Consider the following 21,053-nt stretch of genomic DNA (forward strand, 5'->3'; position numbering starts at 1 on the left):
AGAGAGGGAACACAAGCAGGGGGAGTGGGAGAGGGAGAAGCAGGCTTCCCGCTGAGCGGGGAGCCCGATGCGGGGCTCGATCCCAGGAACCTGGGATCATGACCTGAGCCAAAGGCAGATGCTTAACGACTGAGCCACTGAGGTGCCCCCTTGTGAACCAATTTTTCAATGTTTTAATATCTAGTGAATTTTAAAGTCATTTAATAGACTTTAAAGTCTAATATTTAATTATAGAGGCTTTTAGCTCTATTATTGTTTTGATATCATAATTGTATCTTATTGTGTATGGAGTCCATACTTGGGAACATAACCTTAATTCCAACATTATTCCCAATGACTTGCTGCAAAATAAAATATGTGCTGCAAAATGTGATAAATGCTCCTTCTGACAGGTTAGGACTTCATCCTGAATTTCTGAAATACTTGATCATTCCCTTCCCTGTTCTTCCTTCTTGAATAAACAAATGAAATTAGTAAAATAAAAACAGCAGAGACTTAAGTAAATCAAACTTTTAAAAAATTTTAATTCATGAAATACATTGCAGTATGGGTGTATGTTTGAATATGCATAGAAAACACATCTGGAAGGATACATATTGTTAACAACTTACCAGGGGGGTGTGGAATTGGGTTAGGGTGAGGAGAAGCGCCTTACTTTTAAATTCATATGCTTCTGTTTAAAATTTTACAATGAGAATTCATCATTTTTGTAATAAAATCATAACAGAAATTTAAAATAAAAATAGTAACAATAAGTAAAAAGTAAACATACATAGTAGCCTTTAGGCAGTGGCAGTATAGAGAATCAAACCACAAGGCACACTTTTCCACTAATACTGTGGTGGTAAATATAACTGTAGATGATAATCAAAGAAACAACTTTAAAGAAGCCACTTTTGGGGCGCCTGGGTGGCTCAGTCGTTAAGTGTCTGCCTTCAGCTCAGGTCATGATCCCAGGGTCCTGGGATCGAGCCCCACATCGGGCTCCCTGCTCGGCGGGAAGCCTGCTTCTCCCTCTCCCTCTCCCCCTGCTTGTGTTCCCTCTCTCGCTGTGTCTCTCTCTGTCAAATAAGTAAAATCTTAAAAAAAAAAAAAAAATAAGCCACTTTCATCAGCATCTCAACTTAAAAAGCCCCCCAGGGATAAGAGTCCTTAAGCAATAGACCCTTCAAGGTGGATATTCAAACCAAAAGTAGGGCTTAACTATTCCTGAAAGATCTACAGGAAAACGTGTAAATCTGAAACCTTCAGGCAAAAGAAAAAGCTATACAGAAATAAGTTTGGAATACTAAAGGAGTTAACGAAAGGCCAGAAATTGGAGGTACAAGAACCATCCAGTCCAGACTCAAAACCAAATCACTGAAACCCTGGTAATCTATGGATGTAGAATGGGGACATCTACTTTACCCATTTTTTTAATCATTTTCCCCAATTTCTCAATCTGCTTTCTGTCTCAATAATTTTAACCCAAAAACTCTGCAGTTTTAGTTGGAATAAAATTAATTCCATTTAGGTTAGGTTTATTCTTCTAGTTAAAAGACCAGAGAAACTTGAGACTAACAATTTTCCATTGTTCATTTTTTTCTCACAGCTGTTTCTAGTTACGCAGTAAACATTTTGGGGAGATAACACTTCTGATTTCTCATGGGTCCCTAAAGTTCTATATTTAAAGAAATCCTTTTCCCCGTTTTAGTTTTTTTCTTTTATTGAAGTCATCAAAGATGGCAGACTTTTTACTATTATGAGCTTTTTCTTTCAACAAAAAGGATTCTTTAAGTGACTATCAGGCTAATGGTTAAATATCCTCATCAGAGTCAGAAATGGATAGGATCCATCTTTTGCAAGCTACATAGTTAAGAGCTTAACTAATATAATTTTGCACTCCTGAAAGAGCGTTCTTGACTAGGGGTCAAAGGCTTATGCAGGATTATGCTTACTGCATAAGTGAGCAGTATGGGAAATATGACAAACTTTAATCAGAAAATTATTATTATTATTTAAAGATTTTATTTATTTGAGAGAAAGAGAGGAAGGGGGGAGGGGTGGAGGGAGAGGGACAAGCATCAAGAGACAAGCGTAACTGAATGAACCGCCCAAGTGCCCCTAATCAGAAAATTATAAATAACAGAGATAAAGGGGATATAGTCATAATGCCATACCATTTTTGAAAGGTACATCTGGAATGTTTCTGTTTTCAAATGGATACAGTATTTTAATTAAAAAAAAAAGCCAAAAGATTCATCACATTTAGCATGATGCCTGGTATACAGTAAACATTCAATAAAAATTGGCTCTATAATTAACAATGGGGGGCGCCTGGGTGGCTCAGTGGGTTGAGCATCTGCCTTCGGCTCAGGTCATGATCCCAGGCTCCTGGGATCGAGCCCCGCATCGGGCTCCCTGCTCAGCGGGAAGCCTGCTTCTCCCTCTCCCACTCCCCCTGCTTGTGTTCCCTCTCTGGCTGTATCTGTCAAATAAATAAATAAAATCTTGAAAAAAAAAAAAACAACCAATGGATTAAAATAATAAACAAAAATATATGAGCCCAAAATGGTAAGAAAAGCTTAAAAACAATTTCTTAGAGTATATATTTAAATAGAAAGTCGAAGCTCACAGAGAGCAGCAAGGGGCTCTGCATTTTCTGGATCTATCCGCTGGGCCTGCTCATAGTACTCAGCAGCTTGCCTCTCTTCTCCCTCCAGCTTATAAACAAGCCCTAGGGCACATAAACTCTGCACATCTGAAGCATCATGACCAAGTCTCTTCAGAGCCAATTTCTTCAGAACACTTGTCAGTTTGGGACGGAGGGATGACTGGTCGCTGATCTTTAAAGCCTCTAAATAATGGTGGATGGCAGTACTTTCTGACTTACAGTGAAATTCCTGAAAGCGGCCGTAGTAGTAGTAGATCTGATGTTTGTGATCATCAGTTATGTTCTCCAGATGAAGTGCTTTCTGGAAAACTTCTTCAGCTTTACTACACTTGCCTGCCTTGACATACATGTTGGCCAGGTCTGTGTAGACAAATGGGAACTTGGAGTCTCATCGCACAGCTACTTTGAAATGAGAGATAGCCATTGTAATAAGCCTGTCCATTCTCAGTTTATCCTCCCCTTTAGGTCTGTTGCCTGTGGCCTTCTTGATTTCGATCATTTGCGCCCGATAGCAAAGTCCCATCTGGTGATGCAGGAACGAAGACATTGGTGTCACCTTCAAGGCCTTTTTCAAAACTTCAAGAGCTTTGTCCCAGGAATTTTTTCTCCCGTAGAATTTGGCTGTGTAACAAAGGACATGAGGTTGGGAGGATATTTGGTCCAGGATTTCTTCAATATACCTTTCCCCTTCATCTTCTGCTTGTACATCTTGAAGCTTCAGTGCCAGTAAAACCTTAATGTAGGCGTTACCTGGGTTCAGGGCGACAGCCTTCCTCAGCAGGCCCAGAGAAAAGCTCTTTATACACCCGTGTCTGTCAGTATCGTCCAGCTGGTACACTGTGATGGCATGACCTTTGTTAAATTCTGGATTGTCAGGTTCCGTTTCCAGGGCCTTCTCAAAAGCCGCTTTTGCCCTGTGGTAATACTTTCCTCAAATTTCAAGAGTGCCCACCCTCTCTCACAGTCAATCTCAGGTCTGTCCAACTTGTAGTCAGAACGACTGGACAGTTTCTTGCAGGTGGTCCCTGTCTTGTCTAAATGCTTCTGAGCTTCCTTAAGCTGGTCCATGTGATAATACACCCAGGCATAGTTTCCCCAAGTGACCAGATGTCGAACTTCTTTGTCCGAGTGCTCTCGCTGGATTATGTGTTCTGCTTGTTCCAAGCATTCTAGGGCGTCTTCATTTTGGCCTTTTAGGTGTTTCACTTAGGCCAATAGGTTATAAAGAGTAAGTCTGGATTCTGTGGTGACAAATTCAAGCTGCTGCCCAATTGTATCTTCCACATCAAACAGAATGTCTTCCTTAAGTAAATTCCATGTAAAGTGACATTCTAACTCCAACAGAATGGCCTTCAAGGGGTCCTTAGGAATTTCACTGTCAAAGATAAAATCCTTTTTAAATTTTTGAAGAGGGCGCCTGGGTGGCTCAGTTGGTTAAGCGACTGCCTTCGGCTCAGGTCATGATCCTGGAGTCCCGGGATCGAGTCCCGCATCAGGCTCCCTGCTCGGCAGGGAGTCTGCTTCTCCCTCTGACCCTCCCCCCTCTCATGTGCTCTCTCTCATTCTCTCTCTCTCTCAAATAAATAAATAAAATCTTTAAAAATAAATAAATAAATAAATAAATTTTTGAAGAAATAAGTCCATTTTTAAACCTTAAACATTGTTCTCTGCTTAGCAACCAAATTGATCTTTTGCTGGAATTTCCAGTTGAAGCACTAGGCCCCTATAACTTTATATTAGTTTCCTCTGTGTACAGCTATATCCTAGAAATATTTCATTAAATTCTCATTATTTATTGCAAAACCAGTTCCGCAAAGATGGTTGGGTATCGATTTCCTTTTGGCAGTCACTAACTGTGCCAAGTACCACTTATATTTACAGAGAGAAATTTAAATGTTTTGTTTACTAGCCTTGAAAATTAAGAATCATAGATCTGTAAACAGTCAATAACAAACATAAAAATTCCATTTCTGTATTATGAATAGGAAAGGAAAGAAGAATAGTCAGAAATAAGAAAAAGAAGTACACTGAAGGAGACACGGAAGCCATACCAATACATCATTTTTGCAGAGGGAGGAAGAAAACCCCGCAGAGAGAAAAGGCCCAGAAACAGACAGGAACAGGTCTGCCAAGAGATGGGGAAAGCATTTTAGGTAGATAAAAAGGAGAGTAACAGATTTCAAAGAAGATAGGGAAAAAACAAAAGGAGGCTGAGTAATAAGCTCAGTAGGTTTTTTTTTTTTTTAAAGATTTTATTTATTCATTTGAGAGAGACAGAGAGCGCACACAAGCAGGGGGAGAGGCAGAGGGAGAGGGAGAAGCAGACTCTCCGCTGAGCAGGCAGCCCACCCGTGGGGCTCCAGGCCAGGAGCCTGAGATCATGACCCAAGCCAAAGGCAGACGCTTAACCATCTGAGCCACTGAGGCACCCCAAGTTCAGTAGGTTTTGCTATAAAGCGCCACGTCCTCCTGTCCTCTGGGGTTGTGGGCAAGAGTAAAGGCTAAGGGCTATTATGAACTTATCAGTGCCCTTAATATTTACTTCACAAATATTTGCCCAGCTCCCTTTGTGCAAGACCCAGTATAATTTCTGCAGAGCCCACTGGAAACAGGATCTCTGGAACTAGGAAGGTGAAGGGGAAAGGAAGGGAAAGGAAATATTTATTCATTACGGACAGCCTTCTATGTGCAAGATCTTCTAAATAACCCCGGGGATGGAACCCTGAACGAGACACAGCCCTGCTTGTACAGAGCTTATAAGTAAATAGTCAATAACAACTCAGCATTCCAGCCAAGGTCCACGGAAGTGACCCAGAAAGTGTACACAGTCCAGTGCTGTGGACATCTCTGGCTTCGATTTGGTGAGGATCCCTTCTCTTGGATTTCATTTCTGGAACATCCTTTCCCTCTACTATCGGTCCATGTGATTGGAGATGGGTGGTGCACCATTCACTCCGGTCTGGGAAGACACACGATATTCCAGCCATTCCCTGGTCCCAGTGATTTACTCAGAGATAGTCCAATTAAAATATCATTTTGCTGAAATGGGACTTCACTAGAAGTATGTCTCTTCCTTCTAAAAATTTTAAACTGGTAGAATATAAGTTTGGATTTGCTGGTGGCCATCTTTCCAGATTTGAGGACAGCCTGCCTGAGAAGGAATCTAACAGAGCGGAAAGCAGAGCTTCGACAGGAGGAAGGACAGAATGCCCAAGATAGTGACTTAACAGCCTTGCCTGGATCACCCTGTCTACCCCTGAACTTCTCTTAAAGAAAGAACTCTCTCTTTCTTTGTTTAAGCTAGTTTAAATTAGGTTTCTACTATCTGCAGTGGACAAAGTCTGGATTAATATTCCTAGTTTTATTTGTTTGTTTTGTTGATGGTGGTGGTGAGGCAGTCAGGAAGGACTTTCTAAATCTGCCACTGGCCATAATTAAGAAATACACAGAAAAAAAATTCCTTAAGGCTTCTTTCGAACAGAGAAGTGCCCTGCTTATGGGATGAACAGGGTACACTGTGTGTGAGAACATGCATGTATATTCCCCTTTCTACTGCACACAGGACCCCCACCCCCACATGTATTTGTATAAATGTTTATGGGCACTGTAGTACTATTTCCATCAAAACATTTATCGACCACCTCATCATCTGTGCCAATTCTAGTTGTAGTGGATACAGTAGTGAGCAAGTAAGTTCAAAAAAGGCCCTTTCTTCATGGTAATTTCACTCTGGAAGAGGAAGGAGCAAAAGGAGTTGAAAGAAAAGAAATATGGAAACAAATCAATATGGAAACACAAATGGACAGCATAATTCCGGATAGTGAGGAGTGTTAAAAAGAAAAAAAAAAATCAGATTAATGGTATTAAGTGGTGGTGGTATGTGTGTGTGTGGGGGGGTACTTTAGTTAAGATTGTGAAGGAACAGCCCATGTAGAAAGGAGCAATTGAAACAGTAAGATCTCAGCAATGGAACAGAAGCAGTCCTCAAAGATCTGAGGGCAGAATGGTCTAAGCAACCGCTTCTTGACCAGGGTGCTTTTGCCCTCCCTCCCCCGAAACGTCTGGTAATGTCTGGAGACAACTGTGGTCATCACACTGGAGGAATGCTACTGGCATCTAGTGGGTCAAGGCCAGGGATGCTGCTAAATATCCAACAGCGCACAGGGAGGCCTCAAGCACCATGAGTCATCGAGCCCAAAATGTCAGTCGTACGGAGGTTTGGGCTGAGGAACCAGCAGGTGCAAAGGCCCTGATGTGGGAACAGACTCGAAATGTTCATGGACCAGAAGGAAGGAAAGTGTATGTGATGCATAGTGAAGGGGAAGAGTGGGAGATGAGGCATGGTCGTAGCAGGGACAGAGGTTCAGGGCTTGCAGCCCATGATAAGGAATATTAATTTTACTCTCGTTGTAATGGGAAACCACTACAGAGAGATTTTTAAGTAGGGAAATGAGAATGTTTGATACAGGCTTAAAAAAAAAATCCCTCTGGCTACTCTGTGGAGAATGGACAGGGGGTTGGGGGCGGGTCAAGAGGAAGTTGGGAATCTGATAGGGAAGTATTTATTCAACAAATAATTATCCAGAGAATTTATTCAGGGCACTGTTCTAAGTGTTGGGATACAGCAGTGAACAAAACAGGGGGGAAAAAAAGCCCTGACTTCATGTATCTTACATTCTAATGAGGGGTCGGGGTGGGGAGGGTGTGCCATAAGAAGATCCCAAAATAATTGAAAATATAGAGTATGTGAGATGGGTAAGAAGTAATAAGGAGAAAAATAAAGCAGAAAAGGAGAAATGGGAGGCTGGCAGGGGGTCAAATAGGTAGTTAAAATTTAAATAGCATGGCCGGAGCAAATCTCCCTGAAAAAGACATGAAAGCAGCTGTTGAGCGGATCCAAGGAGAGTGGGAGCCAGCCAATGCTGGGGTTGCAATGGAGGGTTAGTGAGGTCTGGGTGGTTATGTCTGGGACAGAGCTGACAGGTCTTTCTGACGGGTTGGGTGTGGGGTGGACCAGAAGGAGAAGAGGGAATCCCGGGTAACGCTTATGCTTTGACTTCAGGAACTGAGTGGGTAAGTCGAGAGGACTATTTGCAAATGTTAATTCTGAGATGTCGGATTAGACATTCAAGTCAAGAGGTTGTGTATGAAGTTGGATATTAATGAAGAAAATACTGGGGATGAAGAGAGTGAAGTTAGAACTAGGGATATAAAACGGGGAGTCACCGGCACACACATCAACTTTAAAACCGTGAGTTCTAGAATGAAATTACCCAAAGAGTGAGCACAGACAGAGAAGAAGGTCAAAACGAAGCTGTACTACACTCCAGGTCAAGCAGAGTAGGAGCAGGAAAGGAGGCCAAGCACGAGCAATGAGTGAGGGAGCTGGAAAGCACTGGTGTCATGAGAAGAACCGATATTGTTAAAACGTCCATACTACCCAAAGCAATCTACAGATTTAATGCAGTTGCTACCCAAATAACAACAGTTTTTACAGAACTAGAACAAATAATAATAAAATTTGTATGGAACCGCCGAAGACCCTGGTTAGGGAAAGCAATAATTGAGGAAGAAGAACAAAGCTGGAGGTACCACAAACCCAGATCTCAAGATTTACTACAAAGCTGTAGTCATCAAAACAGTCTGGCACTGGCACAAAAACAGACACGGAGATCAGTGGAACCGGATAAAGAGCTCAGAAATAAACCCATGCTTACATGGTCAATTACTCTTCAACAAAAGAGGCAAGAACATACAAAGGGAAAAAGACAGTCTTTTCAACAAATGGTGCTGGGAAAACTGGACAGCTACTTGGAAAAGAATGAAACTGGACCACTTTCTTATACTACACACAAAAACTCTTAGGGGTGCCTGGGTGGCTCAGTCGGTTGAATGACCGACTCTTCGTTTCGGCTCAGGTCACAATCTCAGGGTTATGGGATCCAGCCCCACATCTGGCTCTGCACTTAGCACAGAGTCTGCTGGAGATTCTCTCTCCCTCTGCACTTTCCCTCACTCACGCATTCACACGCTCTCTCTCTAAATGAAGAAATAAATAAAATCTTTTAAAAAATTAAAAAAAAATAAACTCAAAATGGATTAAAAACCTAAATGTAAGACCTGAAACCATAAAACTCCTGGAAGAAAATATAGGCAGTAATTTCTTTGACTTTGGCCACTGAAACATTTTTCTAGACATGTCTCCTCAGGCAAGGGAAAAAAAGCAAAACTAAACTATTGGGACTACACCAAAATAAAAAATTTTTCACAGCAGAGGAAACTATCAACAAAATGACAAGGCAATCTACTGAATGGGAAGAGATATTTGCAAATGATAGGGGTTAATATCCAAAACATATAAAGAACGTACAGAACTCAATACCAAAAACCCCAAATAATCTGACTAAAAATGGGCAGAGGACTTGAAAAGACATTTTTCCAAAGAGGACATACAGATGGTCAAGAGACACATGAAAAGATGCTCAACACCACTAATCAGGGAAATGAGAACAGCAGAGTTTCCGGAAAAAATTTAAAATAGAATTACCATATGATCCACTACTGGGTATTTATTTACCCAGAGAATATAAGAACATTAATTTTATTTATTTATTTATTTTTAAAGATTTTATTTATTTGCCAGAGAGAGAGAGAGCAAAAGCAGGGGGAGTGGCAGGCAGAGGGAGGAGAAGCAGGATCCCCGCTGAGCAGAAAGCCTGACATGGGGCTCGATCCCAGGATCTGGGATCATGACCTGAGCCGAAAGCAGACACTTAACCAACTGAGCCACACAGGTGCCCCAGAACACTAATTTAAAAGGATACATGCACCCCTATGTTTATCACAGCATCATTTACAACAGCCAAATTATGGAAGCAGCCCAGGAGTCCATTGATAGATGAATGGATCAGGAAGATGGCGAGATACACAATGGATATTACTCAGCCATAAAAAAGAATGCAGTCTTGCCATTTGCAACTACATGGATGGAGCTAGAGAGTATAATACTAAATGAAATAAATTAGTGAAAGACAAATACCATATGATTTCACTCATATGTGGAATTTAAGAAACAAAACAAATGAACAAAGGAAAAGAGACCAACAAAAGACCAGACTCTTAAAATACAGAGAACAAACTGGTGGTTGCCAGAGGGGAGGGAAGTGGATGAGGGGATGGGTGAAGTAGATTAAAAAAAAAAAAGGAAAAAGAGAAAAAAAGAAGAAAAATCCATGATGTCACAAAAGCCTAAGGAAGAAATATTTATTTCAGGAAGGACAGATGGTTATCAATTTGTACAATGACTCTAAGAGGTTGAGTGACTGAAGACAGAGAAGAGATTACTGTTTGTGCTGGAGCAAAGCTGTGGGGGACCTTGATGAGCATTTTACTAGAAAAGCAGGGATGAAAACATTACTGGTTGGGGGGACAATGGGAGGTGAAAAAGTGGATATGGGGAATATAGGCCACTCTTTTCAAGGAATTTTACTATTAAGGGAATAGACAAATAGAGCTCCATCTGGAAGGAGGCTGGGGGAACTGTCAAAAAAAGTTTTAATCATGAAATTTTTAATGACTTAATGATATGCCAATGGGAATGATTCAGTATCAAGGGAAAGAATGATGCCTGCAGCAGAGAGGTGAGGATAATTACAAGGAAGATGGAACATGAAGCAGAAGTGAAGCTCTACATTGTTTTTTTTTTTTAATTTTTTTTGAAGATTTTATTTATTTATTTGACAGAGAGAGACACAGTGAGAGAGGGAACACAAGCAGGGGGAGTGGGAGAGGGAGAAGCAGGCTTCCCGCGGAGCAGGGAACCCGATGCGGGGCTTGATCCCAGGACCCCGGGATCATGACCCAAGCCGAAGGCAGATGCTTAACGACTGAGCCACCCAGGTGTCCCGAAGCTCTACATTGTTAATACTCAAATATTTTAACTCCAGCCTCAAACTCGGAACCATGGTTGCATGCCCTTCATCATCTGTCCCATGTCTACTTCTCTAGCCTCATTTTGTACAATCTTCTCTTATTCATTGTGCTCCAGTCATACTGGCCTTAAAAAAAAAAAGTTTATTTCCTCCACCAAGTCTATCTACCTCAGGGTATTTGCACCTGCTTTTTACACCCTTACTCTGAACTCTTCCTAAGAGAATTCTAGGGATTACTTGGTCTCATAATTCTGGTCTTGGCTCAAATGTCAGCTCTTCAAAGAGGGGTACCCCTGACCACTCTAGCTAATGCTGCACCCCCACCTGGCCAGTCATCCTAAAGTCTAGTATATCTCATTTTCCTGTCCTGCATAGCACTCATATCAATATTTGCTGGGAGTTGGGAAGAAGAGTACTTTGAATCACATATGAGACTGAGGTTTTAAAATGGATGGGACTGAGTCTTTAGGAACGGGGAAGGAGCTGTCTTAATAGCCAAACGTGGCAGGAGTTAGAGAACTGGATTAGTGGCACAGCTAGTAGGAGTAATTGGACAAATAAAACCATTTCATACTTATAATCTAATCTACTACTCCATAAATTGTTTTCCAACTTTTATAAAAACTAAATTTCATCCTTAAAGACAATATTATCTTTAGTACACATTTAAGTTAATTTGTAGATTATTAATTTCAATTTTATAATTTTCATATTTATTCTCATTCTCTCTGTGTGTATATAGAGGTGCCACCTTTTAGTGATTGTAGGTTCTAAACCAGAGCTTGCCAAGAGACTTCCTGCCATGATGGAAATGTTCTTATCTGTGCTGCACAATATGATGGACACTAGCCACAAGTGACCACTGATCCCTTGAAATTTGACTAGGATGGCTGAGGAACTGAATTTTAAATTTTATTTACTTTTAATTAATTTAAATAACCACATATGACTCGTGGCTCCTGTATGAGACAGGACACTGGAGATACTGGGCCTGGCCAGCTTCATAGAATAAAAGGCCTCCAGTACAACAGGTTAGAGCTGTCCTTTTAACTTAAAATTGTTTGATATTTTATTCAAGGTGAAGAGCTAAATTAAATGGCAAATCAAGACAGATTTGAAAAAAACAACCTTATACATATGACCTGGGCTCACTGCAGATTTGGCTCAATAATGTAAATGCTGTACCATTTATAATATACGATCCAGAATCAATCAGATGAGCTTTCAAAAAACAAAACAAAACAATCCCCCCACCATAAAAAACCAGAAGCTGCCATTCATCACTAGTTTACTGCATGCCAGGCAGTGTGCCAAGCACTTCCAAATTACATTTAATTTTTATAACATTTTATTACTTTCACATTGTACGGATGAAGACTGGGGGACAGAGTTTAAATTACATGTCCAAGGTTACTCAGCTATGAAGTGGCCGAGCTCGGGTTCAAACCTCGTTCTGCCTGATTCAGAGTGCATAAAGCTACTGTCTTTCAACCATAATGCTATTCTACCTCTTTAACATAAAAAGGTTATGTTCCAGACTTCAGGAATTTTTAGTTCACATCTTCAATTAGAAGTTCAGTTGGCATCTGAAATAAACATATCCAATACAGAAACCTGGACTCCTTGATCCTGTTCCTCCTGTCTTCCCCATCTTGTTTGGCAAATAAGCTAGGAGTAATCTTTGATCCCTCCATTCCTCTTGTCTTAATCCCTCATCCAATCCAGTACAAAGTTTTGTTAATTCTACCACATCTCAAATCCATCCACTTTCTGCATTTCCATTGCTGTTTTCCTAGTCTGAACCACAATCACCTTTCCTTGGGGCTGGGGCAAAAATCTTGTCTCCTTGCTTCCTGTCTTTATTCCCCATACAGTCCTGGTAAACTTTTGAAACTGTACACCAGGTCATGTCAGTCTTCTGTTTACAATCTCCCAATGGCTACCCAATACCCTTAGATACTAATCCAGCCCTTGCCATGTCCCACAGGTCCCTAAAGGAGCCCGGCCTTGCCTACGATCTGACCTTTTTCCTCCTACTCTCCTCATTCACTGTGTTTGAGACATATTGGACTTTTCTTCCTATCTCAAACACATCAAGTTTAAGGACTTTTATACCTGTTGTTTTTACTCTACTTGGGATACTCTGCTTCTAAATTTTTGCATGACTAGCTCCTCCTGTTACTCAGCTCAAATATATCCTAGCCAAGAGGCTGCTGGGGCAGAACTACCTAAAACGGCCCCCTCCATTCTAGGTCACTCTCTTAGCCCATTACACTATTTTATTTTCCTTGTAGCTCTTATCACTTTCTGAATTATGCTGATTATTTACTCACTTACCTATTATTTATTTCTCCCATTTAAATATAAGCCCCATGAGTACAGAGACCTTATTGTGATTTTATTTTTTTCACCTGTGTCCGCAGCATCTACTATGCTAGGCAGATAATGGAAGCTCAGTAAATAAATTTGTGTTGAATGAATGAAAATGTAGATAATATACTGGCAGCTTCTGGCACGTCCAGCCCAGAGGTTAGGCTTAACATAAAAAGCACCTGGATTCCAGATGAGGAATTCCTGCTAGTTCTTCCCTTCCTGCTAATGGCTCCAAACTTTTTCCCACTTCAGTCTTTCGTATCCCACTTGGCTTTATATCTCGGCATGCTCTCTGTCTGGCCCTATGTTTGATTCTGAAAATAGGTTTTGGACTGTCTTCTATGGTCCTGATTGGGGAACCTGGTATGATTGTCCCTTGGTGAAGGTTAGTGGTTTCTTTATCTGGTGCAAGTGCACCAAAATCATGGCAAGACAACCCCTTAACAGCCTGCCCAGGCCCCTGCCCATCAACACAGTACAATGGCCCTCTGCTTCTGTTCTGAAGGTCTACCCCAGCCCAGCCCAAGGAGGCTGAAGAGGGCTGTCCCAGGGAATATGAATGTGGCCGTGAAATATCAAAGGGTCATTCAGTCAGCCACTGAAGTGCTTTGCCCAGACCCTGGAATTTGTACACAACTGGATGCCATGATAAGTTATACTTTTAAACTTTGTCCAGTTAATTTTTAAACTTTGTCTTTGGGAAGCTGGCAGAGAGAGGTTCTTGTGTCTGAAAGAGGCAACATTTATCTCTAGGCAATTTTGATTTTTGGCCAGGAAGGAGCAGCCTTTCATTGTTCTTGGGGGACAGTCCCCAGTGGGGTCCACTGGCTTCCAGGCCATCCCGCATACACATACAGTGCACCCCTTTTTCCTCCTTCTTTCTTCAGGCACCTTCCTGAAACCTCCCTCCCTTTCTACAGATGTGAGAGGTGGGGCGCTCACTAAATTTCATTTTTTTACTTCACATAATAATAATCAGCATTTGCAAATATTAACATGCTAAGCAGTTGATTAACTCCACAGTCCTAAGATTTGGATGCCATTCGTTTTTACGGATAAGAAACGGACTCACAGAGTTTTAAAAATGTTGCTTTGGGTCATCCAACTAGTAGGTGTTCGGAGTCAAGACTTGGAACAAGAACTTAGCCTCTAATCCCTCAACTCGTTAATGCAGATGGTTCACTAATCAGGTGCAGGGCAGGGTGCTAGCGCTGGGCACACAAACCCGGTGAGAAAAACAGCCCTGCGCTGTTAGGAGACAGCTACAGACATCCGCCCAAAATCGCGGACGGGTCGGATCACCAAGAATCTGTAGCTCCCAGGAGGGGACGAGCTGAGACCCCGAAGTCAGAAAGGCACCAGGGCAGTAGCAGCAGGTCCAGGAGACGAGCCGGCAGCGACAGTCCCGGGAGGGAGCAGGAGGCCAGCGCAGGCGAGGCCTGGGCTCGCGGGGGCGCCCCACCCCGATGCCCGCTGCGGGGCGCCCAGGGCTCTGCCCCCGAAAGGGCTGCGGCGCAGCGCGAGCCACGGAGTCCGAGGCCTAGGCGGAGTTTGGGAGCAGAAGCGGAGAAAATCCTCACCTCATGGTGGTGGCGGGCCGTCCTGGGAGGCGGCCGTCCCCTCGGGCTTTCTGCTCAGGTTGGGGAGCCCGGGCTCCTGAGCGAGGGGCGTGCGCGTGGGGCGCGGGCAGGCGTGGACGCGGGCGGGCGGGGAGTGCGCTTCCCGCGGGCGGGCGTCTGCAGCGCGAGGTCTGCGCCGGGCGGGGCCTTCGCCTTTACGAACATAGGTGCACCGGAGCGGGAAAACGAAACTAGGTAGTCACTGTTCCTGGACTAGTCGGAGGCCAGATCCGGGAAACAGAAGCTTGTGCAAGATCCTGGTGTGGGATTTGCAGCGGGGCCTCTGGAATCTGGTCTGGGGTCTCGCATGCCTCGCCGAGTATGCACAAACTCGAGTGACTTTTTTTTTTTTTTTTTTTAATAAAATGACAGGAGAGGGGCACCTGGGTGACTCAGTCCGTTGAGGGTCTGCCTTTGGCTCAAGCCATGATCAGGGTCCTGGGATCGAGCCCCGCGTGGGGCTCCCTGCTCTGCGGGGAGTCTGCTTGTCCCTCTGCGCCTCCCCCTCACTCATGTGCACGCGGGCTCTCTCTCAAATAAATAAATAAAATCTTTAAAAAAATAAAACAACAGAAGATTGTTCTGTGTTATTTTTATTGTAAGGGTGGCAGTGATGCTCTTTGTATCTCTCTGCATCCTAAGCGGAAAGTCCCTGCTTCCCGTCCTGATTCAACAGACAACATACCCATTGCACAGGTGGGCTGCTGTGTCCCTGTACCATTACTCCCGGTGGTAAAATTTGATAGCTATTGCCAAATGGCTTTGCTGAGAGATTTCTACACCCCCTACCCAGAGTTGTATGACAGTGCTTGTCTTCTGCGCCCTTGGCAACCGCACTTTGCTTAATACACTTCTAATAAAGGTAGGGGTGGTATTTGGACTCTAAGCAGAAAATACCAAATACCCATACACCAAAATTTTTGTCCCCTTCGACTTTAATCATTCGTTTATTGATTCAACAAATTATATTGAACTGCTAAGAGCCAGACATTGTGCCAGACACGGTCCATACAGCAAAGAAGAAACCAGAAAAGGGACCTACCTTCATGGAGTTAATTTCTGGAGGGAGTAGATAAAGATAATGAACAAATAAAGCATTGTGTGTCAGATGGTGCTATGGAGAAAAAGCATGGATAGGGTTACAGTGCAAGGTGTTTTCCATTATAAATATGTGGGGGAGGAAAGGTTTCACTGAGTGACATTTGAGTAAAGAGCTGAAGCAGGTGAAGGAGTGAGCACTGTGGTTATGGGGCCAAAGAAGGAAGTTCAGGCAGGGAAAGTTCAAAGCACTGTGGTTATGGGGCAGGGAAGAAAGTTCAAACCCCGGGAGGTGGGAGCGTACTTGCCATGCATGGATGGTGTGGTTGGAGTGGCAAGAGCAGGGAAAATGTTGTAAGAAATGAGATCAGAGTGATACTGTCATGGGCCTGTTTAACTGAAGCAGGAAGCCACATTTTATTTATTTATTTATTTTAAAGATTTCATTTGTTTATTTGAGAGACAGAGTGAGTGAGAAAGAGAGAGAGAGCAGGAGCAGGGGGAGGGAAATGGAGAAGACTCCCCACTGAGCAGGGAGCTCAAGGTGAGGCTGGGATCCCGGGATCATGACCTGAGCCAAAAGCAGGTGACCCAGGAAGCCACATTTTAGAAAAGGTACTGAACAGTTTGTTGTGGGTGAAAAATAAACCCACAATTTCCTCCTTACCAAGGGTGTTGAAAATTTTAATAAGCACTTCAGTGCTTGAAAAAATTTTCAGTGCGTTGATTATTTTCTGCCTCATTCCTGCTTCTTTCCCTTCTTTTCTCTTAACCATAACCAGGCCAAAAGATTGTCTTTGCTTATTACAGTTTAGACGGATAGCAACTAAGTAATCAGAGGTAAACATGAAAGGGAAAAAAAAATCCTGGTTATCTACTTATGTTGTTTAGGAATTCAAATTCAGAAACACAAAAGCCATCTGTAAAAATTTCAAAGATACATTTTCAGGATTGAGAAGAAACACGCCTAGCTGTTGAGTGGGTGTTGAACATGCCAAAATTACTAGATGGAATTTGAATATTGATCTTTTTTCACAGACTGTTGGATTGGGTGAGTTCTTAGGAAAATCAGTAGTGCCTTGTCTTTTGAATTTATTCTAATCCACACATAAAACACAACAGCTAACAACGAAGGGAAATAGAAAGTGAAACATGGCAGTTGATCTAAAATCTGCTTGGGAAACCAAAACTTAAGCAATAACTCTTCTAAGAAATAGGTGTAGGAGAGGATTTCTCAATGTTGGTGCTATTGACATTGGGGCTGGATAATTCTGTGTGGTGGGAAGCTGCCCAGCATCATGAGATATATAAGCAGCATCCTTCCACATACACACTAGATGTTAGTAGCACCCTGCAGTTGTGACAAACAAAATTGTAAGTTGCCAAAGCAACTCTTTTTTTTCCTCTCAGGGGCAACTTTCTCTTCTCCCCTGACACCCTCCCTCCTTGAGAATCAGTGCTATAAATAATACCCTCCTGTATTTGTTTGCATTCCTTTGAGTTAGTCCTCACAACACAGCCTGGAAGAGAGAGAGCTGGATTTCAGGTAGGAGAGGAAGAGTTGAACACAGATGAAGAGCAGTTGGGGACGGAACTTGAGTTTAAGAGGAGGCCTGGGTAAAAGGGTAGATATCAAGGGGCATGTCAGAGCAGGCCCACTCCCTTCAACGTAGGACTCCGGAGTGGAGATGGCTATATCACATTTGGTCTGGCTGGGGACAAGCCACAGAGCTGTGGATTCAGACTGAGGGTGGGTCATTCAAGCTGGGGCAGGCTATGGGTAGGGGCCCTCATTCCCAATGCAGTTCCAGCACCAGCAGCATCATGAGAATGGAGACATCAGTGGCCAGGGAGGGTCCCCAAGGAACTGAAGCTTGCAGTGGTGTGCAGACAGCAGTTAGCAAAGATCTGGCCTGGGGCACCTTCACAGTAGTGAATGGCAGGAGCTGTGGCTCAGCCCGATTTAGGGGACATGAGAGATATTCCCTAGGCACTTGGAGAAATTTTGGAAACTCCAAATAAGGACACCAACTGAAGTTCTTTCTGTCAGTCATTTCCATGGGAGTAGCCAGCTCCCGGAAGTCAGCTGTCAATTTAAAGAGACTTCTTGGTAATGCCTGGAGACAGTCATATGTAAGCTTTGCAGTAGCATTTTCAATACTAAAAAGCATCTGTTTTTCTGGATTTGCTGCTTGCTGTTTTTCTCTGCAAACATCCAGACTATTGCAAAGGTTAGAGCTACTGAGCCCTGAGGGTGCAGAGACCTCCTCCAGAGTAGGGAGGGAGGGGATAGAGAGATGGTATTAGGTTATAAGACACTCTAATAACCATGGTCTCTGCAGATTGTCAAACACAGATTGTCCTCACACAAACACATCACATAATCCAGAGACTTATTTTGCATGAAAGAGCTCTGCTTTTGGGTGGCAAATGATGGATAGCAATACCTGGGAAGAGTTGCCTAGTAGAGAATCAACCAATTATCCAACAATTATTTACCTTCAGTATTTCTCACACTGGGAGAGTTGGCAGTGGTCAGACTTCTTTTTAGGACCACCTGGCCTCCTGCCCCAAACAAGCACTGTAAGATGCCATTTTTGTTCGATCTAGTAAATCTCTGGTTTTAGTTATAAGTAAGTGGGGAAGATTGCATCTCTGTAACTCTGATGTCTGCCCTTCAATGATAAAAAAAAGTCTGGTCCCTTCAATTTCTATAGAATTCTGGTAGAAATCCAAAGGCCTGTGCAGTCTGTCTGTGAGTTCCTTGAGGACTTGTAGTCTTGTGGATTAGGGTCCCCACCAAGAAATACAGGCAGCCTCTAGTAGTTGGTAAAGGTACAAGAGGGCTTGTCCCTTAGAACCTCCGGAGGCAGCGTGGCCATGCCAACACCTTGATTTCAGTCCAACGAAATCCATTTCAGACTTCTGACCTCCAGGACTGTAAGATAATACATTTCTGTGGTTTTAAGCCACCAAGTTTGTAGTCACTTATTACAGCCACAGTAGGAAATAAATACACCCACTCCCAAAATATACATAAGAATGAAAAAGGTCATGTGGTTTCCTTATTTTTTCCTTTTAAAAATATTGCTCGGTGTGCAACCCCTTTTAATAAAATGTCATAATCAAAGGTGATTGTTACTGATGGTCTCTCAGATCATTTAGTATCCTTTTCCTATTTCTTTTTTTTTTTTAAGATTTTATTTATTTATTTGACACAGAGAGAGAGAGTGAGCACAGGAAGGGGGAGTGGCAGGCAGAGGCAGAGGGAGAAACAGGCTCCCTACAGAGCAGGGGGAGCCCGATGTGGGGCTCGATCCCAGGACCCTGGGATCATGACCTGAGCCGAAGGCAGTCGCTTAACCAACTGAGCCACCCAGGCGCCCTCCTTTTCCTATTTCTTGTTCAGACCAGAAAATGACTGAATGAATAGTGCTTCAAAAGGCATAAAACTAGAGAAGCTGCTTGGAACAATTTGGCAATAAATGAACTTCCAAGCATCTTCATGGAGAAAGTTGACCTTGAATTGACTGTGCACTTGTTCTACTGTCTCTCTGTCTAGATTGTGAACTTCAGGAGGTTTGGGGAAATGTCTGCTTGCTTCATTGAAAGATAGCAGAGTATGCCACTCCAAAATATGCCATGTTGGTGTATGGATTATTATTTTTATTTTTAAAGATTTTATTTATTCGAGAGAGAGAGAGAGAGTGTGCATGCACACGAGCAGGGAGAGGGGCAGAGGGAGAAGCAGGCTTCTTAGCAGGGAGCCTGATGTGGGTCCAATCCCAGGACCCTGAGATCATGACCTGAGCCAAAGGCAGATGCGTAGCTGACTGGGCCACCCAGGAGCCTGGCTTATGGATTATTTTCAGCTGAAGGCAATTAAGAAGCAGATGTAAGAAAAACTCTCTGCAATCCCCCTATCTGCCTGAAAGCAGTACATAAATTTGTAAAGGTGTCCCCTTACCCTCTCTACCCAGCGAGAGAGAAGTTGATTGCCTGAGACAACTCTAGGCCCTTATCAGCCCAGAGTCACTACTGGAGAAATCTACATGACAGACCTTATTAACTAGCTCTTATTTTCCACTAATCTCCCCCATATATTTACCTTCCTACAGTTTGCCACACTAGAAACTCAAGGTTCTTTTCCTTTTTCTTATCCCTTCTCTAAATGTAATGTTCGTTTGTTAGATGCTATGTAAGTCCAAGTTCTAACCACCCTTTGATTTACTCATCACTGGGCGTTCCCATGTGTATGTGAGATGCATGTGCTAATAAACCTCTGTTTTTCTCTTGTTAATCTGTCCTTGTCCGTCTCATTCAGGGTCCTGGGCCAGTGAACCTAAGATGGGTAGAGTAAAAAGATTTTTTCCTCCCCCACATCACCATATTCAGTGTCTAACACTGAAAACTGTTTGTTGATAAAACGAATGAATTAAACATTTTATTTTATGTAAGTCCAGTGCTTTATTTGCTACAAATCTACTCAAAAAACTGTTTTTCTACTAGATAACATACACAGAGAAATGGTTCCTCTCACTCTCACATACAGAAATGTATATATATCTGTTTCACTATTCACTACTGAATACAAACAATATTTTATCAGGTTTGAGTATAAATGTTAAAAACTTGTATAACTATAGTAGATTACTTAGTATGTTTCTGAAAGTAGCAAGCAGAAAAAATGATTAGAGTTAACACATTTACCTAAAAATCAAACAAAATGTGAACGTGGTTCATATTTCCATGGCTAGGGATTGTGTCTCAGAGTTCCCAAAGTCAGCAGCCAGCCGCAGGGCCCGCTCATAGTACTCCAGGGCCTTATTCATTTCTCCTTTGACTTTGTAGATGAACCCAAGAATGCTCAAGCTTTCTACATCTGATGCATTTCTACGAAGTTTCCTTAAAGCCAATTTCTCCAAAGAATTCATACTTTTATCCCTTAACAATGATGCCTTCTCTATTTTTACTGCTTTCAAATAATGGATAATTGCATTGACCTCAGATTTCTTTTGAAATTCCTGAAATTGACCATAGTGGAAATGCATCTTTTGCAGTTTTTCTTCTTCCAGTGATTTCAAGCAGAATGCTCTTTGGTATGTGTCTTCAGCGCTTCTGTAGTCGTCAGCTTCTATGTACATACTTGCGAGGTGTATATAAGCAATGTCAAATGTGGGCTTTTGTTCCAGAGCAAATTGAAAATGAGATATGGCCATTCTTACCATTCTGTCAAAATTTTCTCTAACCTGTCCTCTGGGCTGCCAGTTGGCAGCTCTCTTTATTTCGATCATTTGTGCCCTGTAGCAAAGCCCTATCTGGTGGTGCAGGAAGGCAGAGGAGGGGGTGGCGCGCAGGGCCATTTTTAAGAGCCGAAGAGCTTTGTCCAGAGAGCCTTTTCTTCGGTAAAACTTGGCCGCGTATCGGAAGACGTAGGTC

General features: G+C 42.6%; 2 protein-coding genes across 2 annotated transcripts in view; both read right to left on the reverse strand.

Moving 5' to 3' along the window:
• Window positions 1-500: 500 nt before the first annotated feature.
• LOC145722239 (interferon-induced protein with tetratricopeptide repeats 5-like) overlaps window positions 501-21,053 on the reverse strand; it is a 28,057-nt gene continuing 7,504 nt past the window's right edge. Inside the window, 2 exon segments of the mRNA XM_081824365.1 lie at window positions 501-3,586; window positions 3,589-4,028. Of these exon segments, the coding sequence (XP_081680491.1) occupies window positions 2,592-3,586; window positions 3,589-4,028 (1,435 nt within the window). The 3' untranslated portion in view covers window positions 501-2,591.
• LOC102739322 (antiviral innate immune response effector IFIT1) lies at window positions 20,057-21,052 on the reverse strand (the record flags this gene model as incomplete). The annotated part of the gene is made up of 1 exon (XM_081822882.1): window positions 20,057-21,052. A coding segment is annotated over one exon (699 nt), but the record flags the coding sequence as incomplete, so codon positions are not given.

This window comes from Leptonychotes weddellii, chromosome 6 (genome assembly GCF_054177405.1).
Source record: "Leptonychotes weddellii isolate Sample4059 chromosome 6, ASM5417740v2, whole genome shotgun sequence".
In the NCBI taxonomy this organism is placed as follows: domain Eukaryota; kingdom Metazoa; phylum Chordata; class Mammalia; order Carnivora; family Phocidae; genus Leptonychotes; species Leptonychotes weddellii.